The sequence below is a fragment of the Aythya fuligula genome, chromosome 1, assembly GCF_009819795.1.
Source record: "Aythya fuligula isolate bAytFul2 chromosome 1, bAytFul2.pri, whole genome shotgun sequence".
Classification (NCBI taxonomy): domain Eukaryota; kingdom Metazoa; phylum Chordata; class Aves; order Anseriformes; family Anatidae; genus Aythya; species Aythya fuligula.
The window spans coordinates 72,561,071-72,573,482 of NC_045559.1; the positions used below are offsets into that span (position 1 = coordinate 72,561,071).

At 38.4% G+C, this 12,412-nt stretch overlaps 1 protein-coding gene across 2 annotated transcripts in view; it reads left to right on the plus strand.

The window, feature by feature from the left end:
- Window positions 1-10,391, plus strand: part of KIAA0930 (KIAA0930 ortholog) — a 70,228-nt gene extending 59,837 nt beyond the window's left edge. For both annotated transcript variants that reach the window (XM_032180994.1, XM_032181067.1), the window contains exons 8-10: window positions 703-865; window positions 1,958-2,113; window positions 5,257-10,391. In XM_032180994.1, the coding sequence (XP_032036885.1) occupies window positions 703-865; window positions 1,958-2,113; window positions 5,257-5,297 (360 nt within the window). In that variant the 3' untranslated portion in view covers window positions 5,298-10,391. The remainder of the gene's footprint in view (window positions 1-702; window positions 866-1,957; window positions 2,114-5,256) is intronic.
- Window positions 10,392-12,412: the final 2,021 nt, after the last annotated feature.

A 12,412-nucleotide genomic window follows, 5' to 3' on the forward strand; every position in this document is an offset into this window, starting at 1 on the left:
GTTCTGTGCCTAACCTGCATTTCACCATAGACAATTATATCCCTATATTTGTCATCACTTGTTGTAACCAAATCATCACTGGCCTTTCAGCTTGGTTTTGTCCGTCCTATAGAGAAATAATATACATAGAGTTGCTCATTGACTTGTCTTTTGCATCAGCATCTTGAGTTATTGTCTTGTGACCCTGCTTCACAGACACAGTGATCTCTTGCGGCATCTGTTTAACCAGGCAAACAGCTACCTAATCTTTACCAAAGAAATGAAGATGCACAGTTTCGTGTCCAATACAGTACATTCTTAGCCTATTAAGTCTTCTGAATTTCAACATATAAAAATAATACTGACATTCTTGGTGCCTAAATAAATTATTAATCTGCATTTTTATTCCTTTGTAATTATAAATCCCTTTGAAAAGTGATCACATGACAGCTCTAGAGTTCTTTTCATTATTTACATAATAGTTGAGGGTACTGATGCACCAAAATACTTTCATCTTGATGAGTGTCTTGAGATGACTGTGCAGTTGACACAGTCAGTTTATCAGACCACTCTGATAAAACTTGCAGCTGAGCACCAGTTGTGATTCTAATTTTCACATGTGATTACCTTATGGTGCATATCTGAAACTGTTTATTTCCTACAAGAAGCACAGAACTTCTTAAACAAAACTTTCCCTAGCATTTCCTTTATTTTTCCTTTCAGGTCACTTCTTTCAGTACACCACCAACACCAGAACGCAACAATCGCCCATCCTTTTTCTCCCCATCCCTCAAGAGAAAAGTGCCCCGAAATCGAATTGCTGAGATGAAAAAATCCCATTCAGCAAATGACAGTGAGGAGTTCTTCAGAGATGATGATGGTGGAGGTGAGAGAAATAACACCAGCTAAGCAGACTTTCAGAGTGGAGGGGGAACACATTTGTGGAAAGCGAAAATCCAGTGCTGGATTTTCCAAAAGGTTTACAGTGTGAAAAATCTAGCTCCACAGAAACTCCTCTGATGGTGTGTCTCAACCAGTCCATCTCTGGTGCCACTCTGAAACTGGGGTTATTTTTTCAAAGCATCCCTCTGAAAGCTGGAGACCAGCGTGCCTCCATGTTTAGTTATAAAAAGGCTAGAGCTTGGGTCAGTTACTATGCAGCGTAGTGAGAAGAACTGCTTTCCCAGATGGAATCTTCTGTCTTTGATGTATTTCTACTGGAGGCTGTGCAGGATAGAATGGAGTTCTAAGCATTCATCCAGAAGCCCTCATTGGTGGTGGTAGTGTCTACTCAATAGTTTTGCAATATCAGATCCTAGCATACTTAGTCATAATTAAGAACATCCTTATTATTTTCCATTTTCTTTTATTTATGTGAGTGAACAAATTCCAGGTTTTCCAAATGTTTTATGGCATACATATAATATAATATACATATAAAATACTGAGAAGTGTGGTTTTATTTATGGTTATAAATATTTATGGTTATAAATGTTTTGACTTTATTGTTCCTGGACATTATTTAAAAAATAATATTATTTTAATATATATATATTAATAGCTTACACTAGGAAGTTTAATTTATTCAAGAATGATATATTTTGTATATAAGGGAAGGCTGGGTTAAGATTTTGCTTGTGCAAGTGCTTCATTTCCTCTCCTGGCTGGTTGATAGTAGATGATGATTTGATTTACTACTACTGCCAGTTGTTGATATAACTCATCAGTTTCAATGTAAATGGTGAATTCTGTACTGGGCATGATCTGACTGATTTAAAAAATAATAATAGTAGTAATAAGCAACATGTGTGCAATTTTTCTCTATAAAATTAATAGATGGCTTTCTGTTTTTTATATATATATATACACACACACACACGTGTATATATATATATTATTTTCAGAAGCTTTCGTTGAATCTTTCAGTAAAATGCAGAAAGTACAATCATTTTAAACATGCTGTCTTTTACCCTTACAGATCTACACAGTGCAACAAATCTGAGGTCACGGTCCTTATCTGGAACAGGACGGTCTCTGGTGGGCTCGTGGCTGAAGCTGAACAGAACAGATGAAAATTTTCTACTCTATGCACACTTAACTTACATCACTTTGCCATTGCATCGAATTTTAACAGGTGGATTTTAATGTCCATTACCCATAAACAGAGTCATTTGGTTCCCAGGCAGCCTTCAATGTTGTGGGATTTTGCTATTAAGATAGAGGAACAAGCCTTTCTCTGAAAGCAAACATGACTTCAAACCTTATTTGCTGACTGTAGTAGCAAATCAGTTTGAGTAAGTGGAATGATGTCTAACTGTTCTCTGGCTTTGGGCTAATTTTGCTTGGTGAGAGTTCAAACAAGCTGGTAGGTTTTGTTTCTGGAAGAGTGTTAGTGGCTTTAATACTGGAATATAAAGTTCATCCATCTCCTGAGTGGAGGGCAACTCATTGTGAGCCTGCCCACTGACAGCAATAGTTGTAGCAGAGACCTGTGACTGAAGAGGGTTATGTGTTTTTTTTTTATGCAGTTTTGGATTTGGAATGATCTCCTTTGCCAATTTTGAGTCCTAGATTTATTATCCACATGAATTGCTTGGATTGATCAAAGTGCCCACACTGATAGCTATAAATCTCTCAGGTGCCCAATTTCTTTAATCAAACTAAGTAGTGGTTATGTCGCACCAGGAGCAGTCAGTCCCATGTTGTTGTCTAGCTATGCCAGTTACTACATTGATGATGGCCAACTCTGCATTTGTTCAGCTGGGCTACAATATCACAATAAATTACATCTTACAGCAGGCAAGTACTGAAGTATCAAATATGACATCCATGTAACCCTTGTCTGCCTGCAAATATAGGTGGGCTAGTTTGAACAGATGCCTGCATCAGCAGGAATGCTAGCCTTTCAATGGTATAGTTCATGGTATGAGGTAGCTCATGGGACTCTGAGATACTTAGGAAAATTGGGAAAGAAGTAGTGGTTTCTCTTCTCTGTCTAAATACAGTGGCGGTTTCTTTCATATAGCCATTACTAGTGTTACTGTGGAAAGTGACATCCTGAAATGTATTCCCTCTGAAAATACATATTGATTGTCTCAGGTACAAAGAAAGTTTGGTCCAGGTGCATGATAGTATCTCAGGCAAAGCTGTTGCTCAACTCCAAATTCTATACTGGAATAAAGTTATCATCACATGGAATAAAGTTATGATCGCAGAGCAATTTTTGAAGTCCTGTCTCTAACCTTTGAAGATCCTTTTAATTTACCTAAGAACTTAATCTTTTTTCTTTTCATCTACCAGATCAGATGATTTACGAATAGCTTTGTCTAGATTGTGGACTTCTGATCAGCGCCAGCTTTTTCTTGTCTGGGTCTGAAAAGAGAACTCAGTGGTTATTTCCAGATTGTTCCCAAAAAGTAGCTAACAGGACAGGAATTGAGAAATCTGTTGTTACACAGATTAATCTACTGCTAGAAGAGATAGGAAGATAGCATGGGTGTATTCTTCATGTCATTAGTTGTACTGTGCTAGTGTAACAGTAATAGCTACAGTCTTGTCCTCCTTTGCAGGCTGCGATCTCAGACCGTGTTGCAAAAGTAAGCTGGCTCCTTCCCTACAGATAAGGAAAACTGTAGCTGATAAGATGCAAAAACATACTTAGCAGAGAGATGTTTCTACACCATTTGGCCTTTCACTCTATGTAGAAATTGATTTCAGTTTAGAAGAAATTACAAATTCCAGTCAGAATTGATCCTCTATAATTAAGGGTGGATTTTGAACAAAGTTCCAACAAAATATACAATTACTCCTTACAACAATTCCGTTGATACCATTAGAGCTGGTTAGCTAGAGCTCACCACAGGCATTTTGGAGTTCACAGAAGATACATTGTTCCTGCTGGCATTTAATACTTGCTCAAGTGGGTAGCATAAATGCCTCCATGCTCAAATATTTGCTTTTAGCTTGAATGCACTTTCTGAGACTTAATTTGTTTAACATACAATTGCAGGAGTCAGTGTATTTATTGAGACACAGTGAAAAGAGACATAAAATGTCTGGGCTGTAAGGCAGAATTTTAATCTGCAGTTTTTTCATTATCTGCTTTAGCTTGGTGCTTCGGATAGAACCCATTTCCAGTGCCTTTTTGTAATTAATGCATTTGTGCCAGTGGCAGCTTTCCAGCAGAAAGGAGCATTACACATGGGGCAGGACGCAGTGGGAAAGACATTCATCTCCTTTGAGTAGTTTAGGCAAGTCTGTACTACAAAATTAAAATGCTAGGGATACTGATCAAAATATTCAAAAATATCTGGAGTTTGTACATATTGAGAAGATTTCCTCTGCTGTGAGTTTTGTCTTTCTCCATGCTAAATGACGCAGGTCTCAGCCTTTCCTTGCGTGTCAGATGGTCCTATCCCTTTTAATCATCTTTATGGCCCTTCACTGGATTCACTCTATGTTTCATTCTTTACAAGCATGTCTAGAACCCTCTGAAGGTGTGGATCAATTTTTACTCAGGTCATGCCCTTTGTGTGCAGCTATGTGTGACCTGCTGGTTAATTAAGCATATGCTCCCTTTTCCGACATTCTTTATTCTTTGTGTAGCCTGGAAAAAGACCTAGCAGCCCAGTTTCCAGATACTTCTGCAGACTGCTGTGCCAGTGCGCTAGTTTTATTATCCACATTTGGAAAGATGCCCATTATGATAGCTATCTGGCAGGTTCATATTCTGTCACATTTGGGCAATATGGGGCTGAGGAGCTAACAAAACGAATGTTCTTATTGCAGCCTTTTGAGTGCAGAAATGTAGGCTTCAGGCTATAAAATAGATGAAACTGTTGAATTGTTTGCGCCAACATCTTCTGAGCCAAAAACCTCTGTAAGGGACTTGGGGATGGTTCCTTTCGGGAAGGAAAAAAACCTTTAGCATAATGTTTCTTACACTTGTTTCTCTGAAGATTGCCACCATCTCCATGCCTGACTCATGTTGTTTCATGCCACTATTAATGATACTTAAATCAGCTCTCATTTCTATATGATGGTTATACTTGCAGTTTACCATCCTTCAACTAGGATGCACCTTGGGAGGGATTAGAATAGATTTCATTAATAGGCAAAGTCTCATTGCTATTTGTGATTTAAATTCCTTTAGTGTTGTAACCAGGGGTCTATGCAGCAGTCTAGAAATGAATCTTCAGTTCTTACTTCCTTGTGCAGTGGCTACTTTCAGGAACCTCCTAAATTTGCTGTTCCTTTTTGTTTCTTTCCCTTCCCCAGATATCCTGGAAGTGCGTCAGAAACCAATTCTGATGATATAGCAGAGTGGGCACAGCCTTGGAGCCTTGTTGCCAAGTGCCTAACCACAGTGGTTTTCTGTGCTAACACTACCATCTAGTGTCAGGAACATAAACCTCCACTGGAAAAAGGGAAGTCAAAGAATACCAGCCGATCAAAAGTGCCTCTTTCTTCCTTCCTCTGCTGTCATACGCCGTATGCACATTTGCAGTACATCACTTGAGTGTTTCCGATTGGAAGTGGACTTTCAGCAAGATAAAACAAGAAGGGGCTGCGTTTAAAAGGAGTCAATGCTTTATGAACAGTTTATTACTGTGTTTACTTTATAACTAAGAAACCAATAATATGGACAGAATGTGTTAAACTTTATATTCTTTGAGAGAAACAATTTGAGAATTTCATAATGATGTGCTAATGAACGTTGTTCATTATGGACTCTCGCCCATACTCTCCTTGTTGGATTGACTTAATTTGTGTGAGTGCGTCTGTGCATGTTGGGATTGAAGGGATGAGAAAAATTTCCTGCTGAGGGAGGAAAAGGAAAATGATATCATAAAGATACATTGCCATTTGGATATGTGCAGTCGGATAGGTCAGAGCTTAAAAAGAGGCTTAAGATGTTCCCATTTGTTCATGTGTCAGTGTTAGGACAGGAGAACTCTGCTGACAAATTTCTGTATCTACCAAAGAACAGCAACATTTTCATCCTCAAGACCTGGCAAAGAAACTGAGCCAGTGAAAAGAAGGCTAAATGTGCTGCTATACTAAAAGCTGAGGTTAATATCCACTACTAATGCTGCTTATCTCTGTTAGTTGATTCAGTTTTAGTTTGAGGCTGAAATGGAAAATAGGTAGGCCACAAATGGACCTCAAAAACTGAAAACCTTACCAGTAACCAACACGCTCCTGCACACACTTGGACCAAAGTAGGTAAAGTTGTCCTTAGTGATAGTGTCAAGGCCCAAGGAGGGCATGAGAGCTGATTAATGTTTTGGCAGCTTTCCCAGATCATCTTTTCCTGTTTTTTGCTGTACTGTTACATGCTGAAGCACAACAAGTTTTGTTTTGAGACAAATGTTTTAAATGTAATTCTGCTCTGAAAAGTGACTAAAAATAGCATTAGTGGGAGGTTTGAAATTTGTGTTTTGGGAGGTCTCAGGAAAAAAAAAGCCTTATGTTTACAGGTAAAATGCCGCTTTCTTAAAACAGAAAAAGTTTGCACTCCTTGACACATGAAATCTAAATGATAAAATACTGAGACTACTGCAGTTTGATTCATTGCTTCGATGTGAGAACTAGTCATACTTCACATTATTTACAGCCACCTAACAGGCATAGCAAAGGGTGGGGTAGCTTGTCACTTATGGCAAGTGACACTGATACATGCACAAAGAAATCTATGAAGAGTGAAGGTGTCTTTTTTTGTCACTATTCAGAGTCTGAGCACCTAACCTCTCTAATGCTGTTGCCACACTTACATGTGCTCTGAGCCTGGACCTTTGTCTCCCTCACACCCAGCCCTTCCTAAAGTACTTTGTTACTTTCTTAATAGCCTGTGATGACTTACCTCTCAAATAGGACTCTGCCTTTTTTCCTCAGGCCATGTTCCATGGGAATAGCTCCACTTCAGTGTTAAAGGTAGACTAACTTATCATTCAGCCCTACATGATGAATCCAGTATAGTAAGGAGGTCTTTTTTGTTTGTTTGTTTTGAGGCTAGCCCTGGAAGTAGTCACCATAGTCCAGAGTGATGGCATTTCTAATACTAGCAGCATGACTGCATAACAGGGACAGCTGACCAGTAGTTAGTTCATTTCGTATGTTTTGCAACAGCATTACAAAAAGTTCACATGGTCATTGCCAGCACAGCCACTCTCATGTTGCAGACTTTGAGTCTCGTTCCATGGGAGTATGTGCTTGTGTGTGTGTGAGGGTGTTCACGCTGTCTAACCTGAGGCATGCAACTCAGGTTGCCTAGGTTTCCTACCTAATCCCAAGGAGAGAGACTGACTCCTAAATGAGCAGCTGAAAAGCTCTCTCTAGGAACTTCAAAGGCAGTCCAGGTGCTTACCTGAGATCCCTGGGTAGTGTGCCTAGTGCCAGACAGCACAAAGATTCTCCTTCCCAATGTCCATGGCAACAGTTAAACCACTCTTCAATTAGACACACCAGTCCTACTCTGAAGCCTCTGAAGATGTTTTATTTTTTCTATATTTTCATATGGGCCTGGGCAAAAGCAGTGCTGTTTTCCTTCAAATATTCATCAGGGATGGAAGGGAGAGAGATCTAATATTTGTCGTACTAGTGGCAATTGATACCTTTAGTTAAACAGAGAAATAGCAGACATGGAAGGAAGCGGATCCAGATCGGAACCTGAGTCATGGGTGCCTGAGTACTGCCTAGTTGACAGTAATTTTTTAATGCTTTTCTGACATTGGTATATTAAATTTAGGTAGCTTAATTTCATGCATTCTGAAAGACTGGAACAGAATCTTACATAAGATTTCAGAGGAAATAACAAATGAAGAAAGATTCTAAAGTAGTACAGTAGTAGAAAGGCAATGTTACAGAAAAGACAGCACAGATCCCTTGTCTATTATATGAGAAATATTGTCTGCTTTGTTATATGTACACAGATGAGTTCTGATGTCTGGTTTTTGAAGGGATGAATATAAAATTCCTATAAAAACTAATTGGCTTATTTATCCTGCTAGCAGGTATCCTATGTCTGTATTGAAGACAACTTTTTAGTAGAAAAGGGCTACAGGTATGCCCAGATGGACATCCATGGAAAATTGGAAACGAAAAAGTCTACTGAATGTCAGTAGTGCTTTTTGGAAACAAGTTAGATGTACAAGACTCTCAACTATTTCCTCTCTAAACAACTGATGGTGCAGTTCCTATGTGTCGCACATGTTTTCTTAGTTTGTTATCAGGTAGGAGGGAAAAAATGCATATTTTGTTTTGCTTTTAAACCTTATAATTTATTGTCCTCATACAGACAGATTAACAGAGAAGGTGATCCAAGTTTTGCCTGGGTCAAGGTGGCACGGCTGGTTCCTTAACTTGCTATTGCACTATACTAAAAAAAAGAAAAGGGAATGTTAGATAGAAACCTCTCACGCTTTTAATTTGGAGGGGGTTTTAATTCTGTAGCTCCGAAGCAGTAAACCATTAGATTTGAGCCTCTGTTGACCATTTACGTTGCTGAGGAATGAACCGGAATGTTCTACATACCATAAAGAGTGCAGGAAAGTGCAGCTGTCCACATTCTGGCTGTTGGAGTGCAGCGGTTTTCATTAGTTATATTGATGTTGATACTTGACATCAGCTCTGTATGAGAAAGCAGCACAGTTAACAGATTTGGGAAGCTTTGCAGAACCTTTTTTATTTATTTACAGAATCCCACCATACCTCATTCCGAGTTAACTTCTTCCCTCGCTCTACCCATTTGCTCCCTCTGGAGACCTGGGGCATATCACTTCAACTCTTCACCGATGATATATTTGACAGATGTCAAATGCAAGACTGTAAATTTTTTCACCCTACACAGGTTTTTCTCTGTTATCAATTAGCAAGTAGAAAGCCTTCGGTTTTTAAAGAAAGCTCTTAAATCACTTATTTTGTATTAGCGTATTATTGCTTTGCCTTAGAGACCACAGCATATGTGAAATCATGTTCTTATTGCCAGCCAGTGCAGGATGGGTTCCAAGTCTGCTTTTAAAAGAAGCTTTTTTAAAAATGTAACAAATCTTTCAAGCTGTCTCGGCTAATGCAGGCAGCTGAAAATCCCAGTTTGTATGGTTTCATGTTCCTTCTCTTTTGTTCTCCCAGTCCTCATTGTTTATAAGGCTTGAGCATGTTGGGGATGTGGATCACTTGGTTTTGCATTTCTCATCACAGTTGGTGTGGTTGGTTTCCTAAAAAGAGTTGTTTGTAAGGATGAGTTTTTCACAGTAAAATGGTTTGCGCAAAGTATGTTATTTTACCATGTTTTTAATTTAAATAGTCAGGTCCTTGGCTCTGCAAACACACTTTTCTGGCAGATCCTCATGCACAGAATCCCATTCTAGTCACAGAGGTTGGACATGGAGACCACGTAAATAGTCTGCACTTTAAGATTGTTGAACTGCTGCTTGCCAATCATGTGTTGTTTTTTTTTGACTTTCCAGATGATTACTTGTGCTGTATTTTGCAGTCTAAAGATTCCCCATATTAAAGGTAGATATAAGACACAGTCTTCAAAAGTGCCTAGGTCCTGTTGTTAATCCAATGGGTTTAAGAACTTTTTTTTTAATTTAGGAAGTTAGTACTCTTAAATTCTGTGTGGTGAGTAGCAGTGTCAAAAAATCACAAGTGTTATAGTTTCTTGGAAGAACTGGCCATCTCCTACACACTCACCCTTCATGTTAGGTTCTCATGGTCTCCAAAGGTTATGACTGAAAGCTCTAGAAATTGGATTTCTTCTGGTCACAGCAGTCAGTTATCTGCCAATGCCTTATCTTGTTTTTTGAGGTGTGACTGAAAGTGTGTGGTGTTGGTATATAGAAATTCTGTGTCAAAAATAGGTGCAGCAGGATCCAGTAAAAGGCATTGTTAAATAAGTAGCTTTACACCAAAACCTTAAATGAAACAGTATTTTACACCAGAATGTAGCTGTTTTGACCTTTGATCGAAATAATACAAGACCGCAAGCAGGATAGAATGTTGAATGTGTAAATATATAAATACTCTCAACCTAATTTCATCAAACTAACACTTGTTGCATGGTATGTTTTTTTGCCTCATTGATGATTAGTGTTGATAAAACGATGATGGGTTGGAAATGATGCTGGCACTGTATTGAGCCCTTTGAACAAAGAGCAAGGAGAACCTTTGTGCACCAAAAACGGAGTTGATTTTGCATATGGCAGCAGTGAAGAAAGCGTTGGACCCTGCAGCCAATAAACAGACCTCTTAAATGACCATGAATTTTGTTAGCATTTTTTACACTCTACTGTACCTGGTGGGATTTGAGTTTGAATGTATTCTTTACTGGTGGCAAGCATGAACAGTGGAATAACACTCTGTGGTACTCATAATAAGCATTGCCAAATAGACACTCATGAGAAAAAGTAGTCTGTTTACTCTTCTTTTTTATTTTTTTTTTCCACTTGGGCAAAACTTAACTTTCTGACTGCTTGCTGAATCTTTCAATGAACAGCCTCTGGCAACTTCACATTGTATAATAGGGGAAGAAGGTAAAAGTCAGTGTACTTCTGAATTTGTTTTAAAAGGCTTTTTGATGTTCCCATTAGATGCTGGCATTAAAAAAAAAAAAAAAAAAAAAAAAGTCCTTCTAAACAGGTGTGTTTTCTTTCAAATTAAGTTATATAACCATTAGTATTTAGGTTTGTGTAGAGTGGAATATTGAGACTGTTGGCTATAATGATTTCTTCATGATAAATTCAGGAAAAAACTTCAATATGGATTTGTATAGTATTGTTAAAATTTGATTACTTTTAGCACTTCCATGTTTATACTACCATAACTTGTACTTACCAACATTGAATCAGTTTGGTTTAAAGACTTGCAAGGCACTACATCTTCCTCTCCACCTGATTTATGTGACTAACATTTCACAGTAGGCTTTTTGAGGGGATTTTTCTATATAAAAATATAGAAAAAGAAATACCAAACACACCAGTTATAAAGTGGACCTGGTGATGGTTCCATTTCAAAGAAACAGAGACCAAGACTGTTTCACAAACTGTGTGGTGTAACATCTCTTCTAAGATATGCATGCTAGCTTGGTAATCAGCGATAGGTGAGGCAAAAATTAAAAATAGAGGTTAGGGAGAAAGAGAACAGGGCACTTAGGTTCTTTTAGGTTTTTCACTATAGACATTTGAGTAGACTGTTGGCAGTGTCATTCTGTGTGTGCACGTGCAAGTGGAATCTTAACTGGTTAGAAAATGCTAAAATACATCTTGAAAACTAACAAAGACTTTCCTTGAATGCTCTACATTGAAAGCTTTTGAAGGCAGCCAGACTAAGAGAATGCATTAGGTGAAATAGTACAAAAGACTAAGACAGTGGAAGGTTACAAATCATGGTAAGAAAGCTCACCTGTTTGTTTTAGTAGGCCTTTCAACATCAGTTTGTGGAAGGAAAAGGTGTGCCTTGTTTGTTTGTTTCCTTTTAATCAAAATGCTGTAGGGACAGAAGACTGATGCATGCGTCTTTGAAAAGTGTTCATGACTTTCATTAATAACTTCCCTAAATGTTGAAAGAAGAAGATTGTTTTAACAACGTGCCAGTATATCTTGTTCAGCAGAGTCCCTGCTCTGGAGAGGCAAGTTAACTTGCTTCCTTTCATCCTGATGTAGTTTCTGTTGTCTGCCCTCATCTGGAGCAATGCTCCCAAGAAATACCGTAACATTGCTTGGCATGCAAGTTTATCATCAAGGGCTGATGTCCTATAATACCCAAAGATCAGTACAAAGTAAAATCACACATGGCAGACTGAAGAAAAATATGAAAAATAAGAAAAATCTTTGCTAACAAATGGTTACCATGCTTGCTTACTCCTGTCAGAAATGTTTCTGAAACTTGTAATAAAAAGTTTGTAGAAAGCAAAGGAGTAAAATTTTCAAAAAGACCAGGTTACCCTATGCAAATCTGGGTAGAGCTTCTACTTTTAAAAGAGCTTTTTCTTGAAGTGTTAATTCCAGCTGCTTTAATGTTTACCCTGTCATCAGTTTATGCCAACATTCAGTTGGGTCTGGTGATTCATAACAGTATTTCACAATATGCAATTGCTTGATCCATTCTCTTCTCCTTCCATCTCCTCACAGCATAAAAGGATGTTTATGTCTGGCTCTGCTTCTTCTGCCGGAGCAGTATTACTGGGGAAGTCAGTGCAAGCAGTTCTACTGGTCTCCAAATTCTTCAAAATATCATATGCACACTTTAATTCAGATGCAACCAATGTGTTCATCAAAACCTTATGCCACTTAGAAGTAGACTGACTGCCTTATGCCTGCACTACATCTAGAGGCATTCCTTTGCTCTTGAAGGAAAAGGTTGGCAGAGCCCACTCTTCCATCCCTGCTTTTCCATGCAAGTGTCAAATTAGATAATGCTTGAAAATGGTTGA